General features: G+C 41.0%; 1 protein-coding gene across 1 annotated transcript in view; it reads left to right on the top strand.

Moving 5' to 3' along the window:
- BCL2 (BCL2 apoptosis regulator) overlaps positions 1–5,781 on the top strand; it is an 85,494-nt gene extending 79,713 nt beyond the window's left edge. Inside the window, exon 2 of the mRNA XM_065753143.1 lies at positions 4,945–5,781. Within this exon, the coding sequence (XP_065609215.1) occupies positions 4,945–5,079 (135 nt within the window). The 3' untranslated portion in view covers positions 5,080–5,781. The remainder of the gene's footprint in view (positions 1–4,944) is intronic.
- The last annotated feature ends 20,298 nt before the right edge of the window (positions 5,782–26,079 follow it).

The raw sequence follows: 26,079 nt of genomic DNA, 5'->3' as shown, positions 1-26,079 counted from the left end.
ACCATTCCCCGTAGTGTAGGTATAGCCTTCATCTCTGTCAACTCTGGAGGAAATCTGTCTGCCAACGGGTTCACTTTCCAGCAGCATGAACTGGAACAGTCACCCCCATTGCTGTAATCAGTCCAATTTATTTATGTATTTCTAAGCATATGCATCAGTTCCTATGAAGAAATTTAACCGCGATTAGTCCTTAGCCCATAAATGTCTCCATCTGAGTGCTATGTTTAGTCAGCCTTATGCAAATAGTATTTCCATTGATTTGAATTTACATATACTTCGATGAGAGCCTGGCATCATAAGAGCTGCGAAACATGCCCTGAGACATAGGGCCACCAGTCTAAGTATTTAAACAAATAAATGGCAGGAACATGGAATGAAGAAGATGTGTGAGACTGCTGTGATGAAAACCAGTTTTGTCCAAGGTCACAAACATCTGGCATCACTGGAGAAACAGAATGGTATGCAGAGGTAAACTAATTGAAGCTGCAGCTCTAAGGCTATGTAGGATATGGTGAAAACAGAGTCCAGAATAGATGTGTTTTTACTACAGGCAAAGGTGAGGGGTTAAAAAACCCATCCTGGATGGGGATTTGGTTAGGCATAGCCATGCTGGAGACTCTCCCTGAGCAGGTTCTCTGCCAGTGGTCAGTGAGGTGGTACGGTGACACCTTCCTTTCCTACACGTTATAATTTGATGGAGTAGACCTGGCTGGAGTGCCAGCATATCAGCATTCCCGAGTGTACAGAGACACTGGCCGCTCTAAAGATGCCAGCCTTATGAAACAGCACATCTTAGCACAGCACTATCGGGCTCAGCTGTCCTGATTTGCATCTCCTCAGTACTCTGGTTTCCATAAAGGACTTGTGATTTCTTCAGGAGAACAGCTATAGATTCATTTACTTTTTTATGTTCCAAGAACTTTTCTCATTAGCTTCAAAGATGACATTTTAATGAGGTTTCACTGCTTAAAAAAAAAAAACAACATGAGACGACTTAAGCAGCTCTCTCCCCAAATCACCTCTGAAATGAGTTACCGCATGGGAACGAGGGCTTTAATGAGAATCTATGTTGTTCATATTGAGGCAGGGGTGAGTGAAAAGTCATTCAGCTGCTAAATCTTGGCGTTGGAGTGGATGTCATTCCCTCTCCCACTGTGACAGATGGCAGCAAGGTTTCATTCAGACCTGAGCAGGTTTCTTCAAAAGTCGGGAGCTGGTGTGTGTTTGTTTTGGAGTCAAAGAGAGGGTGGCAGGGAATAGCTCTGAGCCAATTCCGGCTCAGTAAAATGGAAGGCTCACCAGCTCTTCATTCAGTACAATGTGGCTCAAGAGGATATCCTGTCAAACCAATGATAACGAGGGAAATAAAGTCACTTCCTCAACAGCTGTTTGATTCAGGTAGAAAAAGGAAGTCTTTACTTCCTTGTGTTTGCTTTCCCCACCACCCCCTCAGCCATAAATGCATGCCATGCTGAGGTTGGCTTTTCCCTTGGTCTTCTCAGGGGGAGTGCTTATGCCAGTAAAGCGGTGCTGGGCTTAGCGTATGGGAAGCATTGCGTCCTCCACAGCCTTGAGGATAGACCTTGCCTCTCAGGCAGGGATGGAGGCTGAGCTACAAAAGGACTGAGACTAAATAAAACCCAAGTGCAAGTAACAAATGTTGTGTAGTTGAAGATGACGTTTATTTCTTGGATCAGCACTGCCAAGTTTGGGCCAGCAGATGAGAGGGGTATTGCTATCAGGAGCCTCTGGTTTGAGCCAGCCCTGGCTCAGCACACCATCATCACCATCATGCCTCTTTATCCTCCATGGGTTACAAATTCCACCAGGGCCTGAGTGAGACTTGCCCTCCCTGTGGGCAGTGGGGCTCTTGGGCTGCCATATAAGCCTATGCAGGTGAGGTGTGCACTTTGGTGCTTGGGGACCACAAGGAACTTAGGCAGAGTGTTTTTCCCTTTGCTGCTTCCATCCTTCTTGCTGTGCTGAAATGGTCCGCGTGCATGTAGGCCATAAATGAATGACAGGCTGATTTGACTCGTAAAAGCTTCTAAAGAAGTTACTTTCAAGCAACTTACAGGTCTCGATGAAGAGCTCTTTTCCATATAATTTTTAACTGCCCTGATATAATTTTACATCCAGGTTGTAACATTCCATTAAATTTCAAATAGGCAGGTCTTAAAATAAAGGCCTGCTACTCTTCTGCTTCTCAACTGTGTGAGATTTCCAGGCCTGTCCAAGCCAGAACTTGCCTCGGTCCATTTGCCAAGGAGACCCTTGCATTCATTATAATGAGTGCTTTTCAGACAACATCAAGTGTTTAAAGCAATTTTGTTGATCTGAGTGCAGATTCTCTTATTTTAAACAGACTGGTTTAGGTGACAAGAATCCAGTGACAAATACATGGGTTTATAGAAAGCAAACCTTAAGAAACAGACGGGATTCTGCTTAGGGTTCTCCTAGTGCTAAAATAGTTTTCAGTAACGGGTCCCTCCCCCTCTCCTTGTTTTAGTGCATAAAATGGACATGTGTTTATTTAAAACAGGTTTGAAACTTAAACAAATAGTGACAGGCTGTTCAAACAAGCTTCGGAAATAGGCCTAATCAGGATGTTTGAGAAGGGGAGGGAGAATGATCATAAAGAGCTACTTGTAATATGTAGTGCGAACACCATTAGGTTGGGTTTGTGTTATTGTTGTATAATCTCAGAAAAAGAAAGCACTGCACGCTGCACGTTTTTTGTTATCATTCCTCTTTTGAACCATACCTTATACTGTATGCTTGCTGTGCCTTAGAGTTCTACTGTAACCTTCTATCCATCCTCATAGTGAATACAAGTTCTACTGAATTGTTAAGGATGGCCTTCCAGGCAAACTGGGCTGAGTGTTGCTAAACATGGGTGGAAAGAAGGGACAAAGTATGCTCATTTTGCAGTCGATACTGGGTGAGCATCGGCTGTTATAACTATACAGAAGTGAGACTCAGCCTGCAGAAAGAAACCATGGAAATGTAACATTAAAATATTTTTGCATGACTTGCATTTCTATGGTATTTTTTTTCATTTCCTCTGTTTTCCACCCATAATAATATCACCAAGTTTTGAACTCTACCCTTCTTGTATTTATGTAAGGCATGATCTTGAACTCTCTATCCAGACAAAGCTCCCATGGAAGTCAGTGAGTCTGCAGTGGCGGCAACAGGATTTAGCCCAGTCTGTAACATTTCAAGATATTGTATTACTTCATAGCCTTAAGGAGAAATAAAGGAAGCTGTCCAAAGAACTGCACAGCAAACTGTGTACTTCACTCTGCAGCGGGACAGCAGAATATTGAGGCCAGAGTTTGGCAATGTCTATTTCAAACACAACACAGCTATGCAAAAGTTGTTGAATTTTCTCAGGGAAGAACAGTTTGCATTAAGACATTGCTCCCAAAGGTTAAAGGCCTTCACTTGAGAATGTAGTCTTGGATACTCAAGTTTGAAAGTGATTACCTGGAGGAAAAAGCATTGAGAAATAACAGGAGGAAGATGGTTCAGGTCAATCTGTTGGGCAAACCCCTTAGCTATTCTTTTACTGACACACTCACTCTTTGCCAATGACACACCAATATTACTTACTATAAAAACACATTTTAAGATTACAAACATATTTATTTGCATCTCGCTTGGTCCAGTGAACAGGAGTCAAAATGGTACGATATAAAAAACCCTTACACGCCCTCTCGTGGTATAGCCATGAATGCACTTATTTTGACAATATCTAGAAAAGGCTAATGATGAAGACTAATCTAATGTATGTAATTTATGGGACATGCATTTGGCTGAAAGGTTTTGAATGGCAGAGACTGGTCACTCTTCGTTCTTGCTGTAATCCATGACATATATGCATTTTCAGAAGGCAGGTTACTGTCTATCATAGTATCATTACAAAATGTCTAAAGGCAACAGAACATAAATAGAGAATGTTTACTTTTACATTAAAAAAGTTGGAAGCGTAGTGTAATAGAAAATGATGTAAACCCCACAATGGGTAGCTGTCTGATGGGTTTATCTGTGTGGTTTGATGCAGACCTTAATTGGTTGCACAAGGAAAGAGTTGTTCTAAATTCTGCTATTCTTTCTCTCATTTTTTTTCTCTAAGTCACTTAGCTTCATTATTTATTTCTTTAGTGCAACACAGTGTGGTTTACCTCTCTGAATGTTCTCAGGTTTCATGTTTGTAAGGAATTGTGAGCAGATTGAAAGGAACACATTAAGCACAGAGTGTTACTGATCTGATCACTAGCCTTGTCAAAATCCCATTGTATTTATGCAGCAGAAAAACAGGTCGGTGCTACATCAGAGGGTTGACTATCAGGAACGCAGGAGTGAGGTGTCACCCCTTTCAGTGGCAGTCATGAAAGGCCAGCAGGAGAGTAATGCAGAAGTGTACCCTAACAGCTTCAATCACACAGAAGATACATCTCAGTGGCTACTACATGGAGTCTTCTGAACCTGTCCCTAAGGAACTCAATAAGTACTGATCTGCAAAATAGATGCCCAGTGTCCAAGGGAAGCAAAAAGTTTGGAGAATGAAATTCCAATCTATTCTGTTCTATCCTTTGTGTGCTTTTGTGTATACACATTCAGGAGCCAAAAGGGAGTTGCTTGTGTTTAAAAATGCTGTTACTATATTTCCTGTTGGGCAGGGCATGCCTAATACAGATGTAAGACTGCAAGTAATTACAGCAGTATTTGTTAAGAAATAGGCGGGAGAACTTTGTCCTAAGCACTGCACAAAAACATAGCTCCCAAATCACTATTTTAATATGTTGATGCACTTTGGGCTGTTTTTTTTTTTTTTCCTCTACTGTAGTGATTGCTGGAGGACCACTGCATCTGAAGAAGCTCTCCTTTCTTTCTCAGAGAGCTACTGTGATTCTGATGTTCCTTTATTTCCCTTTCTAGGATGCCTTTGTGGAGTTGTACGGCAACAGTATGAGGCCTTTGTTTGATTTCTCCTGGATCTCTCTGAAGACCATCCTGAGTCTGGTTCTGGTGGGAGCTTGCATCACTCTTGGCGCCTATCTTGGACATAAGTAGAGTCACCCAGTTTATCGTGGATTACAAAAGTCTTTCAAAACAGCAAAATAATATTTTTTTTTCTGTAGCACAGTGGTATTTTATGAGCAAAACAACTTCCTGGCTAAAGATTAAATCAGCTATTACTGCCAAAGGAAATATCATTTATTTTTACATTGCAGGAAAATTATTTATTAAAATATATTTACATTTTAACCTGCTATTTTCAGAAACTCTGCAAGTTGTACCTGTCATAACATCGTGTTGTTATTCTTAACTTTAAGGAGCCCTGAAGCATTTTAGGTTCTTTTTTTAATTAATGCAGTTGTCCAGATAATTTTATCTGCGAGGAGCAAGCATACTGACAAAGACCTACCTGCTTACACTTGGGAAGGCAGTTACCTGAGCTGCTAAAGGCTGTGTAATTGTGTTGATTTCCTTGCAATTTTTGGATGGCTGGGAGGACTCTGAATGAAAAGGTCAGCACGAGCAAAGTTCTAATCCCGTCCTGCCAGCAAGAGCGGTCAGAAGAAGTGGTTCAACATGGTACATTTGTGCAGTCAAAATGGCAACTTCTCAAAGGACACTTGGCTATCCCTACAGCTTGAAATACAATTGCCTCTGCCTTGTAGACATGCATTTTCAGGTTACCAGTCACGCCATCACATCATAGTCACAGTAGTATCATCCGATACCCTACTATGTGTCAACTCAAATACTTTTTTTTTTATAGATGTGTGAAGTTAAACCTTTGGGGCTTGCAGGAAGTTACTGTTCCAATGATTTTCTCAGCAGTAAAAAAGTTTTCATGGCTACTGACACAGAAACATCAGGAGACCGTAAGTGCCTGCTTCTACAGAGCAGAGCTGGAGTCTGAAGACCTGACCTGCGTCCCGCTTTAGGGCTCATATCTGCAGCTAATCCTGTTTACTGACGGAGTTGCTCCAGGGGTTTGAAACCAATTAAACGTGGTCTCTAAATCCCTGAAAGTTGAAAAAGATTTTAATTTTATTTGGCAAGAAACAGACCTCAGCTGAGTTACAAATTAGCTCTGACTATCCTTGTTTCTCAAACCAGACACCAAAATCGAGTTCATTTTCATAACAGGAAAAGAAAGTGAGCTTTATCCTCCTGCCCCTTGCCCTCAAAATTGCTTTGTGCTAGTTATTTCTGAAGACTGTCTACTGAAGAAAAGATGAAGAGGAAACTCCTCTATCTGGACAGAGACTCTCTGACACCTCGATCACACAGGTGCCTACTGTCATTTCAAGCAAAAAACAGGGTGGAGGAAAAAGGGGAGGGTGAAGCCATCTGCCTCTATTAAAAGTACAGTTAGTGCAGAATACTTGGTATACAGTTTTATAAGCAGACCTGTGTTCTAAGTCCAGGTGTGTTGATGTATGTCAAAGCGTGGCTTTCCATGTGCTCGGAGGGGGCCGGAATTGCTGATGAAGCAGGAGAATCCAAGTATGTTGCGTGGACTGCTCTGCATAATGGACATCACCATCTTCAATCAAACGCTCCTATTTTTTTCTACAAAACTTTTGGAACCTGGGATTTGTGGGTAAATGGACATTCAGAGATAGAGATGAAAGGTTTTAAAGCTCTGAATGAAATGTATCGTACAATACAGAAGTGCTATGAGAAGGGTGAAAATAAATATACAGTGAATAAACTGATTCAACCTCAAGATTTCAGATGGATAACGTTGTGGCATTATATGCAAAATATCTCCATTAACTTGGGAATGTAATATGTTCAATGTTAAGGCTGTAGTTGATGTTGTGTCTTCAAAGCTGCTTTTTTTTGTTTGTTTGTTTGTTTTAAGAGTTGTACATCTCAGCATTTTTACTGCTATTTAGTTGTGGCACCTACACTTTGTATGAGCAAAGATGGAATGAACCTACCTTTCAAATTTGAAAGTACTTTTATAATGGCATAGAAACATACAGAGGAAATGTTTCTAAGAAAGCTCACAGAAGTGTGACTGAAACTAGGATTGATTTAAAAGAAAAAGAAAAAAACACCATAGAACCAGAAACACCTGCAGTGTTTTTAGAGAGCTTCTGTCAGAAGTGGGCATATGTGTGCAGGATTCATATGAAAAATATTTGACATGGGAGCAACCAAGTATTGTGGATTGAGTGTGGGCTTTGCTTTCTTCAGCTGCAAAGCTGAATGTGTCTGAAGCTGATTTCAAAACTGGAATTGGCTGCTATAGAGCTAACGTTTCATTTCACAATCTAATCTTCATTTCAGTTTGTGCCCATACACCCATTAAAGTTCATGAACTATTAGACCTCAAATTGTTTCAAAATTATTTTATTAAAGGTTTACATTGTCAAAAAAAAAAAAAAAAGTAAAAGAGTTAACTATTCAATTCCAGTGCTGCTATACTACCAGGATAATTTGAATGGGTTTTATTTTTAATAACTTCCAATGGCAAAAGTTTTTTTTTAAAGCTGCTTTAGAAATAATATGAAGACGACATGTGATACACATTTAAATGAATATTGAGGATTTTGTGTTCTGTTGTGTCTACTCACTGGACTACCCAGTGTATTAGTTAGTTAATACCAGGCAAAAAGAAGAGTCACGATGACTGTTGATGATTTTATTTTATTAAAGAGTTAACAGAGTTTTCCCATCCTGACTGCAGAATAGTACAGTATTGTGGCTGCATTAGGTATAACAGTAGTTGATAATACATTTATTATTAAAAACATAGTAGAAACGTTGAATGTATATAAAAGCTTGAACTTCTTTAATAAAATCCTCTCCTCTCACTCTTACATTTCTTTTGCAATAATTCCTGTCTTTTCTATTCCTCATTACATCTTACCATAGAGTTTTTTTTTGTTTTTTCCACAAATTGCCTTATAGACTTGCATGCTCCAAGACTACACTTCAGTGAAAATTCATCCTCTGCCACTATGTGAACACACACACACACACACACACACACCTGGCTGGTCCCAGTGTATCCAAGTTGTCAAAGCAAAGAGTGAAGAAAAGAGGGGACACCTCTGAAGGTGTTAGGTGCGGAAGACCAGAGGACAACAAAGGAAGAGGTCAAGAATTAGGGAGAAGCAAAGAGATCACTGAACTATCTCCCTGCTTAAAGATGGCTGTTACACGGGATTGGTTCATCTTTCACTCTTTCCCTTGAAAAAGGATGATGCAAGGGCAGAGTAATGCATTACAGACACACTGTAATTATTTTACAGTATAAAACTTCATTAATGCTGAAGGCAGTCTTTTGCATAACAGAAAATCCTTAGCAATTTGAGAGTAATACTTGATTTGGCTGTATTTAATTTATTTGTCATTAATTCTTTTCCACTTCATTTATTAAGAAAGTAATGAAGGAAAATGTTTTGTTCCTGGAAAAGAAATAGTATCTGTTCAGTCACTTAAGATCTGTTACAGATCAGTATCTTGGGAATAAATGGAAAAACAAGGAAAATAATCTGCTAGTTCAGTGTTCTGGAATCAGAGCTGACACAGAGGACGTTTCTTAACAAGCACTGGATCTAACAAAGGAAGAACAGGGCTTTGGAGGTAACAAAGAATAATATACAGATAAGGAGGGGGGGGTGGCAGATACGGAGAATGACACTGGTGTGTTAGAAAATCTCAAGTTTCAGACAATGCAGGAGTCCACCCAAGATGGTCTGAAAATAACTTCTAACTAAAACCAGCTACAAATTCATGCGCCGTGATGTGACTACAATTACTAAAAATGTTCAGTTACAGAATTACTTCTTTAAAATTACTGTAAAAGTATCCACTCATTACAAAAGCTCTTTGGTTTGCCCTTGTGATTAGAATTACACAGCCTGAGTAGAATTGCACTAAGAAAGAACGATGATGGAAAAATGTTTCTTTGAAACCAGATGTGCAAAGGAAACGTTGATGTGGTACAGTTCAAAGAATACAGATCCAGGACACCCAAGCCCTGCATGCACACCGTCTCCCTAGCTGAGTCAGTGCGAGTCAGGCACACATAAAGACTGCATGCTTTGACCCTAAAGCATGACACTATGCTTAGCCATGCACCTACATCCAACTTCACAAACCTACAACTCCTATTGATAATAAGAAAGTGTAGTGAAGTAGCATGTTTAAAGCCTGTCTTTTTTCCTCTCTCTGTCTTTAAACAAGCTAGCAAAATGATTCATTTGTATTACAAGTTAATGGCTCAGTAGTATATGAAAATTTAAACATCTTTTGATTTATGAGTGTAAAAATTCTTTCTCACTGCAAAAGCCCAGCTTTGTTTTTCATTCCTTTCTCTCTTTCAAACAGGGCTAAGCAAAAGGAAGACAAAGGAGCCGATTTAATACGTATTTCTTTTATGTCACACACCTATACTAAGTTAATGCAGCTTCATCACGTAATGAAATCTTTCTTGGCAAGTTATACAGCATTAAGAATTCCACAGGAAAAAAAAATATGTATATTTTTATAATTTAATTAGCATATTTTTTCTTTTTCTTCTGAATATTTGAATTTTAATTATCACCAGCATAAATGTACATAAGCAGATATTGTTTATCCAGTACCTTTGGATGATGTATGTACGGTAATGTAGTTTGTCAGTTTATCATCATTTAATATGATTATGTCGTTCTTTGTCTTTAAAATGTTATAAGAACATGCTGCCATTAAACTTTCCATGTCTGTCTAGTTAATATTGTGAAAAAATAATAAAGCACACTGTGAGTCACTTGTTTTGCATTTGCCTTGTTTAGGGCTGGTTGATAAAACACGGCTCCAATATTTATGAGGGCAATCTCATCAATGAAACATCGCATTTCCTTCCCGGTTGTTCTGTTGACATTCTGATCAACATTAATATCTTCAAGCTACAGTGACACTGTCGTTGTACAGCTTACCCACACATGTGCTCCGAATCTAAAACACCTGATGATTCTGTAAAGCCCTGGAACTGGGAATGCCACTGAGTTGGAGCTTTCCTAAAAACGAACAAGATCCTTGCTAAACTTCGTGGCAGCGGAGATGTCACCACAACACTCAGAGCTGTAGGGCTGCAAGTCTGCACTACCACTGAGATTATCTGAAGGCTGACATCGTCTAAGCTTTTCCTTCATTGGCTAGAACCACTGATTTAGTGAGTCCATCAGCTCACATCCTTTCAGGCAGGTTCATGGAGGACTGTGAGCTCCAAATGACAGTGGGACAAAATCACTTCTAAATGGGATTTACTATAGGCAGTACTTGGAAGAGCACCAACAAGCATCTTCTGTGAATACTGCGCAAATTAAGCACCAAAGGCATGCATCTGAAGTATCTGTGCTGCTGGCAGTTGACAAAGGACAGCATTTCACTTCATTCATAAGTCCTGTTATTACGTTTCTTCTTTCTCTTGATCCCTAAGAAGAGCAGCCAATATCACATCTATGGACAGAACCCCATGAACCTGCATTCTAAGAAATTACCCAACTACTTGAGGGAGTTTTGCAGCCTAGCATGTGCAGTGCGCTGTCATGCACGCACAGCTAGCGAGTACCTCAAGTTTGATGCCTTTCAAGAACTACTGAGACACACACGCACATCTACCCCTATGTCTGCATCCTCCAGGAGAGAGAAGGTGGAAGAAGGCAGCCTGAAGCTTTCTGAATGAAGCCGCAGCAGAAGAATGCAACTGATAGTTTCTGTACTCCTAGCTTCAGGACTGAACTACCCAATAGAAAGTGAGGTTGCAAGTCAGGAGGCAAGCAAATTTGCAGTTCTGCAAGTACTGCTATTTTTCCCTGATTGTGATATGAGGCTGAAGGAAGTTTGAAAGGACTTGGAGGAAAGTATCCTCAGCACTGTCCTATTCCAAGTTAAAACCTAAGGAAGATGTGCTGAAGTCTCTTTAAGGAGGTAAACTAAGTTAACAAGCCCAGGCGGATTACTTTAGTGAGTCTCCCTTTTCTGCCTGTTTAAATGCTTCCAGTTATTGTGAAAAGCTGGAAGGCTAGCACCTATGATTAAATGCCTGCTTTATTACTGGGACAAAGCACAGTGTGCAGAGAAGAAGAGAAAAGGTCAGAATAAAGACAAAATGAACATCAGACCTGACAGCTAAGGAGGGGTTTGGCAATCTGGAAATTACACTGGTAGGAGTACTTTTAAAACAATCTTTTCTGGCCTCCCTTTTCAAAATACACACCAATGGTTTCAAGCACTGTAAATCCTCAGAGAAGTTCTACTGCTGGCAGTGTGCTGCCATCCCTCTGAGACAGCAGGCTCTCAGCCTGCTAGTACCGGCAGTTCCTGCTGTCGTTTCTTGAGCTTATTCAATATTTAATGAGAATGGAAGTTATTCCAGTGTGAATGGCTGTTGAATAACTGCTCGCCATTTAAATTTTGCATTACATCTGACCCTAACAGGAGTTAGCCCTCTGCTCATAAGTAACATCTTGGTATCGAGAACTCCCTCTGAGGAGGCTTTATTCAGGGCAAAGGATCAAGTAGTCAAGATCTGTGCACAATAACAAACTGACTTGCAGAGACAGACAAACCAGAAAAGATCATGTGAAGCATGTCACCATGGCTCTTAGTTTACTGTGGCTTGCTAAAATCGAGTGTGAGCACTAAGAACATTCAGAATGGCTCTAAAAAACCTTAAGGGGATGAAAACACAAGTCAGTAGAAACCTATAAAATCTATATTTTTGGGGGGGACTGCTCAGGGTACAAGCATACTCATTTTTATCCTGCAGAGTCGGGAGTTGGGATTGATGATCCCTACAGTCCTTTCCAACTATATTCAGTGATTCATTATGCTGAGAGGCATTCTTGGCTAAGTTCAACCAGAAGATGCCTCTTCCCCTCCAATGAGAAACCTGCTCTGGAGCTGACCCATGCAACTCATTAAAAAAATGCATTGAGTTGCCACTTGGATATGCTAGAGAAATGTATTATGTGCCCTCTTCTATGTGTCCTCCAGAACTCCCACTGCCCACACGACCACAGCAGTGGGAACACAATGTCTTGATTACTGTGAGAAACTCTGAAATCAGCACTAAAGCAAGTCATGGTCATGCAGATAAAAATGTACATCTGGAGCCCAGAACTGGTGCAAAGCCTTATAAAGCCACAGGTGACAGAAAAGAAAGCCAGGCAATCTACTTATTGGTTTGTATATTTACAGGGTTCATCCTGATTATGAAAAGACGTGTGGTCTCATTTCTGTCAAAGCAGCCAACAGTTTATGCTAAGGTATTTAGTCTGGCTGGAGGAGGATGGATTCCACCTGTTCCAGCATCATCTAGTTAGAATGACATAAACAGGCTGTATCCCATTTATCGTAAAACTCCAGAGCAGAAATATAACATTTCCTTCAAAAAATGATTTGATAAACTTGAACAAAACCCTATGCTATATAGTATTGTTGGAGAAATAATCATCCAGCATTAAAAGTCTACACATACACACACACAAAAAAAAAAAAGGAGAAGTAACTCACTTATCAGAAAGCCTCTTGGTCTCTTCCAGGGTTCAACCCTCCCAGACAATTACATGACAGCACATACCTCCAGTCATCTGGAGCTTAGCAACATTCAAAATGAGTGGTATTTTCTGTACTTTCTTGCCTTAAATCTTACATATCAGAAACACTAATAGGATCTCAGAACTATTGGGTAGAGAAAAGGGAGAAAACAAATGACAATGCGACTCCCAGCCAGTTTGGAAAGGAAACAGTGTGAGATTGGAAAGTGAATCAGAGGACCACCTGAGATGCCCTAATACACGATAATGCAGTTTGGAAATAAACTTTACAGTGTACTTCCACTCACTTCCCTCGAGACAGCATCACTCCAGAAGGCCATGCTGCATCACAACACAGGTGATGTGATCCCATAGCACTGCTGAAGGCAAATCAGAATGACTTTCAAGTCTCTTCCCGACCTGCTCCACCACCACTCAACAACAAAGAACCAAAGAGCAGGAACCAGCAACACAAAACACATCAAATAACCTAAAGCAATAGTTTTGGCAAGCAAGCTTTTGTAGCATAAAGATGCCAGCACCCTGTAAAATGCCTGGCAGGCAGAGGAGAAGCCAGGATACTGCATCATAATTAGTGTACTTGGACGCTTTTCACCAGGGACTATGGGCACAGACGCTTTCTGTAATTCTTTCAGCAGAGCCCCGTTAACAGCCTGTGCTGTCTGCTTCAGTGCACAGACGGTGTGGCCTGAAAGGGACTGCTGACTGCTCTGTTCTGTCCTCTCACAACTCTGCTTGAAGCCAAAACTGGCAGAAAACCAAGGTGTTCTCTCATGAGACTGTAAATTAATGTTGCTGAAGGAAACAGGCTTGTAGTTCATGTGGTTCTGAGCTTGCCTTCCATCTGGCGTCTAACTCTGAATTCCCTCTGCACCTAGGAATAAAGCAGGTGAGGTGTCTGGTCCACTCAGCACCCCCTACACATTACTGATTTCCTTTCATCCAGGTCCTTAAAAAAATCCCTGTTCTTGCTACGGTTTTGAAATGTAATAGGGATTTTTTGCACTTAAAAAAGCAGCTGTTGCTTTTCTCCAGGCTTTGCAAACATTCTTCTCATTAGGTAATTCATTTACTGCTAGCAGAACACATGGCCTCCTCCAACACACGGCTCTACAAGAAGCTGGTATATTTGACAATTAAAAAATGTGAACACGAGAAAGAAACAGATGTATTTTAGACAAAGGGGCTGACTTTTAGCTCCTCCTAGTCCCTCCTCCCCACAGACGAGGTATCTAACAAACTCTTCATGCCAGCTGCTGACCACCTACATCAGCACTCCTTTACATCCTCTCAGTATTTGCATTAGGGGAAAAAAAAATAAATCAATCTTTAACTGAAGCAGCATGGCTTCCAGTTACACCGTAGCCACAGTTTCCAGGTCTGGAACTAGATTTCACCCCATTACTTTTTGCAGCTTCTTCGTTCTCTGTCAAGATGGAGGTGGAAAGTAAGGCAAACCCAGAGATGCTCAAGAAGCATAAATAGGGAAAAAAAGGATACAGCAGCCTCCAGCAGGAGATGAGACAATCTCAGGGGTTCAGGTAGATCCAGGCACCTCTTCAGAACACATACTTCTAACTCAAGAACTATTCCCACCACTATCTACTGCAAAACCCCCATCAGCATTAGCTGGGGAAAGACCTACTGCACACACAGGAAATGGAACCACTGATAGCTGCAGAACAGATATAACTGTTACACAAGGTATTCAGCTACTTAAGAAAGACAAAGGTCTTTCTTTAAATATGTTTGCTTTTCTTAAGCTCAAGATGACCATGGGGGAGAGATCTGTAGCTGGGAAAAGTCAGGAAACAGTTGGAAAGAGTCAGGGATCAATCCCAAGTCCCGCTCCTCCCTTACTCTGGCAAAAACGCAGCCATCCCTTTACAGTATGCGTAAGCCCCTTTGGAAACCACACCATGATACAGTCACAAAGGTATTAGAAAAATGGAATACAACACACAGCTGCTACATGCACTGCAAGTGAGCACAGCTCGTGCAAACACAGACGTGTCCTGGTCTAAGCATTATCAGTTTCTTTGCTTAGTTTGCATGCTTGACTAGCAACATTTTTACCTGATGCTTTCCCAACTCTTTCCCAATTCTGGAGCTCACTTCTTCATGTGTCTTCAGAAAGCGACTATAAAGGGCATGATCCATTTACCTTTAATGTTTAAATTCTCTGCTACAGGAAAAATTGAGAAGAAAAGAATTAAAAACATCCCCCGCTCAACTCATTTTTTCCACTTATTAGCTACTTGGGAAGAACAGACAGTCAAAAATATGTCACTTCTGGCAAGCAGAAGTATACACACCCACACAAATAAATACCTGTCCTTCATTTTCAGCTGTATGTCCACTGCCGAATCATCCTTTCCTTTGCTTACAATTGCACAGATGTCTGTAGTGCAGCTTGCTCATAAAGACGCATTCATTGCAATGAGATACATGACAGACTTCACACTTAACAGTTGTCAACATAACTTCATTAATATGTCTTAAGCATCCATTTGCCCATCCCCACCCACTTCAAAAACAAAATTAAAACCCACTTCTCTTCTGTCATCACATCCTCCAACAACCATCACCACTCACTCAAGTGCTGGGAAAATAACTCACCACTTTTTCCTTAATCTCTATCAACCGAGCCTACTTCCAACAAAAGCAGTGTACAAACAAGCTCAAAATCACAAATGAAAGAAGACATTTTCATTTCCCGAAGACCACATCTGTTGATCCTGCTGACCTTTCCAATTAAGTGCTATGATTCACCAATGACTGGTAGCACAAACATACATTCGCGTCCTAAATTCTGTCAAAACATTACAAAATTAGACAGCACAGAGCAGCTACTGCTGTCATTTTCATGATGTGCCCATGATGACCGTAGCTGGCAAAACAAATGTTCTGCTGTTATAATAGTCCCTTTAATGCATAAAGTATTTCCTAGAAAAACAAGCCTGAGTATTTCAAAGACAACAGGGTGCTAGAGGTCAATTATAAAAATGTTCTCTACTTGTTAGAAGAGGCCTAAATGCCCTTGCTTATGAATCGGAGGGATGCTTACCCTAAGCACACTTGAGGTAGCCACCCCATATAAAACTATAAAAGGGACAGGACACTAAATAAGGATGCCTGTATCTTACATTTGTCTAAATATGGTCTGAGCATGTAACAGTCTACAGACAGAACTAACTATATGTAAAAAAGAGATGTTAGCAGATTTTGTTTTTCTAGTATAGACACTTACAGTCAAAACAGTTTGTGACTCATGCTGATGTTAAGTTTTATATTGAAACAATGGATTGAATCACCTGTTTGCATCACCAGTGAGAAGAGTGATGATGAATCTGAACACATCCACTTTGCCATAAAGGTCTATTGACAGCAGTGAAAACGAACTCGGTTACAACACTGTTCATTTCTCATACTCTGAATAGAAACAAAATGTTTAGCTCTACTACCTTTTTATGATTAGATGATCCAAGGGACAACTGTAGCACAGACTGAGTTCAAGTAGGACTCAGGTCATGCAGGTGAGGGGTCTCCTCCTTCTTTCCTCCCTATGTCTTCTGGGCTTTGATTTTGCAAGATGTTTGCAATTTTAGAACCTGGAAAGAGCGAAGGGTGTTGTGAAGCTCATACAGGTCAAGCCTTTGCTGACCTTCAGAGCTGAGAGAGCACTACAACCTGAAGAGAATACAGACACAAAGAGGTGGGGCGCCAGCAGATGGAATTCCCCTCACTGTTGAATTTGGCTTAGGAGGGAGTAATAAGCCTAAAAATCTTCCCACTAGCGTCTTGTTGTGCTTCTTTTCCTTCTCTCTTACAGAACATCATTGGGGAAGGATATTACGCAGCTGGAAGCTCCCCAGAAAACCTTGGAATAGCACCCTGGTGTAAGAAAAAACATAAATCTGTGAAAGTTCTAGAACATCTAAAATTGCTATATCAGTATTGCAAAGTAAAGTAAGCCTGTACTGAAGGCCATAAAGTAAGAAAAAAAATTCAAGTTCTGGAAAACAGAGTTTCTCTACAACTAAGCAGAAATTCTAAATTCAAAGTTGCTCATGAGAACTTGTGAAAAATGCAGTCATCCTGACAAAAAAAAAAAAAGATTTGCAAAATATAGGTATATATATAGATGCAAAAGCTTAATGTAACAGTCAGTGCTACTGAAGATTTAACAAAAGATGTAGCAATTATTTGATTGCCCCTTAACGCCTTAAAGCTTTAAAATAAAAGGAAAAAAACCCCACTTCTATATGCCTCAGAAAAACAAAACAAAAAAACTGCTTTAAAATAAATTTTCCTTCCAGCAAGCTGTAAACTCTCAGGTTTCAAAACAGACAGATGAATCTAACATAATTTGTCTGGTTTCTAATTGTTAAGATAATTCATAATTAAAAGCTTGATGGGGCAGAATTAGGTGCTAGGGAAAGATATTTGGGCATTCATCAACCGTCTGAATGGACTGAGATCAGATAAAAAAGAGAGAACAGATCTGCTATTAAACTTCTGCCTAGGCTTCACTGGGGCTGTTGTTATAAACTCCAAGTACAGCTGCACTTAATGAGTTTGTGTAAAAGCAGACATCATACAAATGGGAGAAAGCAGGAACTTCATCCAATTAGATAAGAGAATTGGCCAGCAGCCTCCAACAAACTGAAAAGCTCTTCCAACTTTAGGGATGAGAGCTAATTATAACTCTATTTTTGTGAGTGTGCGATGCTACTAAATTATTGAGAAATATTGTCCTGTCAAAGAACTATGTCATATGCACAGACTTGATTATTATAGATAGAGCATTTGCCAGAGACAGTGATAAGCCTTGATAACAACAGAAGGCATTCTGCTGTCAAACCTTGGGGTGCAAATGGTTCCCCTGCTAGAGATTCTTCCCAAATCACTTCTTTAGTTTATTCATTTGGGCAGTGGGGTAGAGTGGCAATAATTTCTGTTTTTCTTCTTGATAGTGAGGTTGCAAAGAAGGCATACGAACACGGACAGCTTCAATAAGGGTGCTGGAGAAAGCCAGTTCAAGACATCCACTGTTGAAACAAGCATACAGACTGGGGGACTTTTTCTCACTCTTTTTTGTTACCATACACAATATGATGGAGACTCAGAAGCAGCCAGATGTGAGTAGATAGAACAGTTCTCACTGCTGCTTCATACCGACCAGCTTCTCACCTGGAAAGAGGACTTGAGGAAAAGATGTTCCTTCTTCCACTGTCTCAACATCTCCTGAATACACCACAGCACGTCACTCCGTGATACAACACACCACAGCTACATAGGGTGCACAACTCCTTGCAGCCATAACCTAAACAGCCTTCTTGGCTCCACAACTGAGTAGGCTCCACAGACAGACACTGCCTGGCAACACTGTCCACTGAGTCTGGTGATTTTCAAGAAACAAATGATATTTTATGTTAGGAGAAAGAAGGGTGATAGTGCATGTGCTCATTTGGTGAAAGGGCAGCAGAGAGGGGAAGTGAAATTACAGAGTGTATAAACTGAGCGCTGGAAAACAGGCTTTAATACCAGAGCTTTATTTTACCTAGTTAACCCTGTTATTTCACTTCACTTGTGATCCCTTTGTAATAAGGGCTTATGAGCACCACCAACTAATGCCACTTTGATAGCATAACTCCCAGGCCCTGTGCTTGCTGGCAAGCTCTGTAGCAGGGCATCATGGGCATAAAGAATAGGCTAGTTTTCTTCTCAGGACAAGAGGAAGCCACTGAGACTCCTTGAAAGAAGCCAGAAAAACAAAAGACACAAAAACCAGAGCAGACGGAGTGCACCAGAAGGCTGAGACCGCTAATAGGACAGCTGTAAACAGGGATGAAAGACTTAAATACAGGATTAAAAAGGGGAGTGAGAAGAGTCCAAAAGAGCTGTGTTTGTATCTAATCAAGCCATACATCCTAAACAATACATTTTAATTCAATTATCCTAAAAGCAAATAAACCAATTAACTCAGACTTATATCACCAGTAAGAAAATAGAGCAACAGGCATCTCAATAGACTTACAGCAATCTTCTGAACTTTGAATGAAGGCTACCAGTGAACTTGACACGGGCAAGAGAAAGGTTTAAAGCTTCTAAACAAAGATTCATCATGTGAATTTAGAAAGACTAAATAACAGCTGAAGTGCCTTATTTAATGAAAGGCAAATCACCAAGAAATCAGCTTTCAGGGATCAGCTGAACTGCTGCATTGTACTTGCATGGAAAATTACCCAGCAGCTTTTTCTGAACCAAGATACACAAATCAGTTTTGCTCAGTGAATGCATGAGCCAAACTCTTCTATTGTGATGGTTTCAATAGAATCTCAAATAACTTTGACAGCCTGGAGGGGGAAGGGTGTCTCTGACCCAGTTTCTACATCACAGTGTAGTTTGGGTGATGGTGGTACAAGTGTTTACAGCAGAACCTCTCTTCTTCAGTTTCCCTCTCCTGCTTGCCCACCATTGCTTTGTTTAAATAATCCACAGCTGTTATCATGCGCACAAGAATAAGATTAATTGAGCTTAATGATTGCTGGCGACTTCTTATATGCATTCAGCTGGTGATGTCTTCAGCATAGAGGCCCTTTTCACAGCGTAAGAGGAAAATCTGTCTTTTTCTTTGTCTTTCTCATTTTATATCCATTCTGAAAGCAGAATCCTCGTTTCCTCTGGACATCTTTGCTCAAAACCTCTTAACATGCTGTAAGAAATTCTGAAGGTCAGACCCTCTTCACTCAATGGAAACTACATGATTTTTTTTAGGCTCTTGGCCAAGGAGTTTCTTGCTACTTCTCACGCCACTGATCCAGGAGAAAATGCAACCTCTCCTTTGTGTAGAATGACAAAAGGCTGCAGAGGCAGAAAATGCAACTACCAAACAATGCGATAAACGGTTGGAAGAAAGGCTGCGCATACACAGGTGGCATGGAAACCTGGATTCCCCTTGTACAGGCATGTAAGAGCAGTGTTCCCTGCAGGCACCAGGGCAAGGAGTGAGACAGATGAACTGGGATGAAAAGACTGAAAATCTGAGTGAGACTGGCAAAATCCAAATGATATACATGCAGCTAAAATGACAGACTTTTTACACAGCAATGGTTGAAATAAATTCACGACTCCGAACACCCACAATAATTATTTTCTCTTTAAAAAGCTCTCACTGCTAACCACATTTCAGTGCTGTTTTTAACAGATCTTGAGTTATTATGAACCTTCACTTGTCTGCTTTGATATGTCACAAGCCATCACTAACCTGACAGCTCACTGGCAGACTTTCAAGCATTTTCAAAAATAAGAAACCAGCCTCGCTTTGAGTGCTTCCCCCACTTCCAGCCTCTGAAACAAAATCTAATTCACGGTATTTAAAACTGCAGAATCAAAAATAAAGCTGAGAGAAACTGAAAAGTAACATTGATAAAAGGAATGGAACAAAGAGGGAAAGAACAGCAGGAACGGTGTTATGTTAGCCCGCAGACTGCTTGGAGGTGCATGCCACAGCAAGGGACAGCTCAGAGTCCTGACATACCCAAATAACCCTGCTATGCACAGGCTGGGATCTCTCCAGGTGACTCACAGCATGGGTGTACTAATTTGGGGGCTACTGCATAATCCAAACCCATGGAGTGGGAGGAGGTGAGCCAGCAAAGACTGCTGAGGATATCCCTGTCCAATCCTGTCAGACAGCAAAGCAGCCAGACACGTAAGAAGTTGTTGTCATCAGCCACATGAACTCTTCCCAACTCTCTCTAATTTTACTTGGCTAAACAGTGTTGTCCAAAGTTTTGGTACATGGTTTTTAGGGTTGAGGAAACTAGCCACTCTTGCACTAGTCAGGTGTATTCCAAAGTGAATAAGAATAGACTAAGACTAGAGAGGGGAAAGCATGAAGAAAAAAAATGCAGCGTACTTTTTTTTTTCTCCCATAAAAATATATTTGTATTCTCATTCCAGCTGAGAAATCAGGTCCCTGTTTTCCTTTTCTCGTCAGCAGCTTTTCTTCATTTTCTTTCCATAGAGGAAAAAGAGTGAGGTTGGAACATTTCAACCATAAACCTAACTTGCTTTGTTTCAATCCAACAAGTTTTACTTCATCTTCTCTAAATACATTTTTTTTTTTGCAAACACTGTACAGCATTTGAAAGCTCAGATTTGTTAAGAAAAAACAAACAGAAGTTTGACCATATTTCTAGCAATTAATTCTTCATGAGAGCTGTGTCGCTTTCCTGGGACAAGTTAGTATGCTAATTTCAAGGCTGTTTTTTCACTTGGAGGACAGAGACACAAATAAGCTGCCATACCTCCTAGTGGACTTAAGGCTATTCACATACCTCTGGGCTCCTCGACTCCAGCTATAAAATGAGTATGATAGCAACTCATAGCTTACAGAAACGCCATGGGCACAAAACCACTCATCACTGTGACACCTTTGTACACCATAGAGGAAGGAATTATAAAGTATAAAATAACCCACATGAGCTAGGCTTTAGAAAGAGGCTGGAGAGGATGATGATTACTTGATTTAGACTGACTGAACTATGATGTGCACCTGAGCAAAGAAGTGTTATTTCCAGAACAATCAAAGCCTTAAGGCGCTCCTACTTTTGCAAACAGCACCACAAAGTCTCTAATGCATTACAGATAGGCAGGACTTCTGTTTTATATCTCAGCCAGAAGACAAGAATCATTCTGCTTCTCAAAGGACTAAAAACATGTAATGGGTCAAACAGACCGAAAGGGAACACAGCCAGTACTATGGAGTCAAGACCTATGGAATAAACACCATAATTCCCAAAGCACTTCAGTTTTATCTCCGGTGGAAAAACCAGGCTCAGCCCTGCTTTGCTAATGGAATACGAAGAGTTTACTGCCTGTGATGTTGTTTAAACACTGTTTGTAGCTCCCCTCGTTCAATTTACAATGTTTTCTGAACAGGGTCTCGGCCCTGACAAAAGATGATTTAACTTACTTGTTTGTCTTTGAAACCCCTAGTCTGGATTCATGGTATTTTATTCTTCTGAATATTCCCTCCCAAGAGCTGACCTGCATGCAGCAAGGCAGCAGAATGGAGCGCACATGTGCTCACAGCACCCAGTCCCAGGTACAGCCCTTCGGTACAGGAGAGAGTCGAGTGCCTTCTCTGAAGCAAATTATCACCTGGTATCAGAGCTGATGGGAAAGAGGAAAACAGACAAAAACTGAAAAAGCGAAACAGACGATTAAGGAGTAAAGAATGGCAGATGAAACTAAAAATAGTCCCCTTGGCAGTTATAAAGGAAATTCGTTTGACAGGAGGCTGCTTCTTTTGTCAAGAGTGGTTTGTTATGCAACAGATGATACCAACACCGGCTTCTCTTATCTTCATTGTCAGTTTAACTGACAAAAAGGAGCACAGTTTAACATCACTGGAGCCACAGCAAGACTTACCATTTGTTTGTTTTCAAGCACGTGCATGTTCTAAGAGACAGCCCAAGGATAAATACTGTCGAGAAATTGCGGTTCAAGCTCAGCTAAGCAATTCCATGAAAATCTTATGAGTACAAGCTTATTATTAAAGGCAGCAATTAAACCCCTGCCTGCTGCTGCTCTGGTTCCCCAGTGTCCCACTCCAACATTCCCACGAAGGGAACTGCGGTGACTTTCCCGCACAATGGTAAACTTAATACTCACAGGTTCTTCCACACACAGACAGCCAGGGACATCCTTTCCTGTCTTCTGTTTGTTGCTTCTCACAAGAACTTGCAGGGCTGGAGCCTTCTGGACATGGGAAAAAGCAAAATATAAATGATCAAAGTTGTTTCATTTGCTGGTAAGGTATGCTTTTCCCACTTTTTTTTCCCCAGCGCTGAGCATTTGGTAGCATTTGCATTTCTAAATCTGAACATAAGAGGTAGAAACAAACAGGATTTAAAGACACCACCCTTAACATCTCTTTTCCCGAAGGGAAGTGATGGAGAAACCATGGAGAGAAGAGGGAAAGATGAGGCTATCAGCAGCTTCCCTGGCAGTTCTCCACAGCAGTGCAGGTGAGCCTGCATGCTCCTCATTAAAGCACCTTCTGGCAGGCATGCAAGCTTTTAGAATGCCTGCTGATTGTGGCTGCCAATATCTGCTGGTAAGGAGGTAAGCAAATTGCAGTCTGTCCAAGTTAAACAAGTAAAGGTTAGGGCTTTAAAGAGCACAAGAGACCCACATAAGCACATGCATGCTAGGAGGGAGCGAGCACTTGGATACAATGTAGATGCAAGTAAAAACAACTCTCGCTGGTCTTTTGCTTGGACTTTTCTGAACTGATTTCATGAACTCATTTTCAGACAGAGTACAGCCCACTGTTATTTGAAAACAGGGCACTCTCAGCCTATTCCTTTCTCTGAGAAAACGTTCTGTAGAACAAGACTGCAGCCCAGAAGTCTGCCTCCTAGGTGAGCAACTGAAGGCATCCTCTGTCCCAAACACCCAAGTGTTTTGGTGGGAAAGTAAGCAGTGGAATGTAAGATAAATTGGTGATGAGATCACCCAGACAGTAGAAAGCCCCCAGTGAAAAGCAAGGGCAGTTTTTAGCTTCTTCCTTCAAACTGAAAACACGAAGCGTACACGCAGGAAATACAACAGACTTCTTTTTAAAAAGAACTTTCTAGAAACAACTCGTTCCTTTTACCACTCAGCGAAGGAAGAACTCAGTGGCACGTGCTGCCCCACAGCAGGCACACCTGTCATTAACTGTTCAGGCCACAGGATGCCACTGTTGCATTTCTTTTTCAGGAGGTCAAAACGAACTGCGACAACTGGAGTGAACTGGAAACCTAGATGTAAAGCCTCTCGCCCCCTTTTTAATGTCGATGTTTTCCAGTGTTACAGCCCCAGGCAGTGCAGATGTAAATAGCTCAGTCCCACAGCATTATGTGTTTTGATCAGGAACAAAACGTTTGGATACCTTTTAAGGCTACATTACTGAACCCAGCATCTCTGCGCCTTCATAAATTTTCTATGGACAAGAACTCTTTCCAGTGGCTGCCAGGAGTGTTGACTCCGATCCTGATAGTTCTGACCACAAAACAAATATCCACTGCTGTTGGATATTATCTGTGTTCAGATGAGAAAAGAAAAACACTAGATGGGAGAGTAGATAAAATGAGAGAGAAGGCAGACTGCTCATAATTCTTACCTCTTGTAAAAAGAGGAAAGAGCTCCTACCACGTTAATAAAACTTCATGAATATTTTACTGATATAAACTCTTTCATATAAAAGTCTGGAATGTAGTGTATTCATGCCAGGAGACAGTGAAGTGGCTTGAGCTCCCAGATGGCTCCTCTTACTGCAACTTTGTCTGATTTACAAGCTGGCACCCAGAAACACACCCAGGTAAAGACAGAGGCTCTTCACTAAGACATACCAGTGTGACTTATAGAGCAAGGCACGGACCTAAGCAGGTTTGAAGTGTCTTTGAAAACCAAATTTCAGTATTGAAATATTTCTATGTTTACATTGTAAACTATTAAAGAAAATGGAGTACGGGATCGCAACTTACATGGGATTGCTGATGTCCTGTTTTGCCCTTGTGAGGCTCCATCTGGAATACTGCATGCAGGTCTAAGCCCCTTGCACGAGAAAGATGTGGAGCTGTTGGAGTGGGTCCAGAGGAGGACACTAGAATGCTCAGAGGCCTGGAGCACCTCTCCTGTGAAGACAGGCTGAGCAAGCTGAGATTGTTCAGCTTGGAGAAGGTTCCAGAGAGACCTCACTGTGGCCTTCCAATATCTAAAGGGAATAAGAAAGAAAATGACTTTGTACAAAGAGTGACAGTGATAGAACAAGGGGGAGCAGTTCTACACTATAAGAGCGGAAATTTAACTCAAATGTGAGGAGGTAATGTTTCAGAGAGGTGCATAAGGCCAGGTTGCATGGGACCCTGGGCAACCTGAGCTGGCGAGTGGCAGCCCTGTCCACAGCAAGGGACTGGGGCTGGTTATAATGAAAATGCTAAGTCAGGGCTTAAAGCAGTGATTGAGCACCTGGTGGGAAGGCAGAGCTAGCACAGGGGAGCTCAGGTGCATGCAATGTACCTGAATGATGTACCCAGACCTCATTGAAGGGTTGGAAGTGGAATCAAGGGTACCTTACTGGAAGTCACTGCCTACCTGGGGCCTTCCAAACGTAAACAGCTCTATTCTTTAATTTCTATGTCTACAGCTGCTGCATTTGGGCTTGTCCTCATTTGCTGCAGATGAAGATTTTGCTACCCCACTATTACCACTGTATTTTCCATCGCGTTATAGTATTGTAGTGGTCTTTATGGTCCCTTCCAACCTAAGCTATTCTTTGATTCTATGATTGTTTCTTCTAAGCTCAGCAGAACATAGATACAATTTTTGATAAAGGACTCTTCAGAAAGAAGAAAAAAAAATAATATAACTGTATCTTGGATTTCAAAAGCCATTTCAGTTTTGCTCATCCTTTACAAATAGGAATGATGACTTGCAACTCCACTTAAGAATGGGAAAAAAAAATGAATAATGAAGGTTTCAGATACAGCTTGGGTGGCCAGTAACAGCGGGATTTGAGGAAAGTCAGCATGACAATGACAGCTGTGGTGATGCAGAGCATTAGAGATGCTGATGTTATAGCTCCATACTTCAAGCTGATATAAATAAGAAGGGGCCTATGGATAACGGCCTTCTGGGATTCAAGGCTCCAGTGGAAACACCCTCACAGCCTGCGGTGTGCTTTGGCTATGTCCCAGAAACAGTCTATTCCCCAGCCAGACACTAGATTCAGTGTGGCAAAATTCCACTTTTCTGAAGACCTCACTGCAAGATCTTTAAATCAAAATAGGTAACTGCTCAACAGACTCAAGGAAGGAGTTCATGAAAAGGAACAACCAGCAACCAAACAAGTCATAGGCTACCTTACATAGAAACAAAAGAAGCCTGAAGATGGTTTGCAATGCTTTAAAAAGAAGCATTTATAATAGCATACAGCAAAGATTTATTTTGCTGAAGCAGTACTTGGCATTGTGCTGTTTCTTTTTCCCTCTATGACAGGAGAAATTGACCAACACATAACGAGTCACTTTGTTTCAAAATTCAATTTACCTCCATCCAAAAGACTAGAGATTTCAAAATCATTTTAAGGCTCATAAAAAAAAATAAAAGAAAGCCTTCAACCCAGATTCTTTGCTTCTTGTTTGTAACAACAAACAACAGATTTAGTGTAAAAGGAACATTGAAAGGGTAGGAAAAAAAACTTTCCAAAGCTAATTTTAGTCCTGCTGATCTCAGGAGCTTAGTGTTCCCATCAAACTGAACAGACACCAGTGGGGTGCTCTGCTGTTTAGATGGAGAAATCTGCCCCTGGAGACCTAGTTGTGGCACCCTGTACCTAACATCTAGTTTGGTTTTTAAGGTTGTTATTGGGTGGTTTTCTTGGGTTCTATTGATGTAGATGTTACAAACTACAGTAAATCACTAGGAAAAAATTGAAATG

Source organism: Cyrtonyx montezumae, unplaced genomic scaffold (assembly GCF_038088225.1).
Source record: "Cyrtonyx montezumae isolate F1298 unplaced genomic scaffold, pur_monq_1.0 scaffold_8, whole genome shotgun sequence".
Classification (NCBI taxonomy): Eukaryota; Metazoa; Chordata; class Aves; order Galliformes; family Odontophoridae; genus Cyrtonyx; species Cyrtonyx montezumae.
Note: the sequence above shows the minus strand (reverse complement) of the source record. Positions and strands in the feature narration are given on the sequence as shown.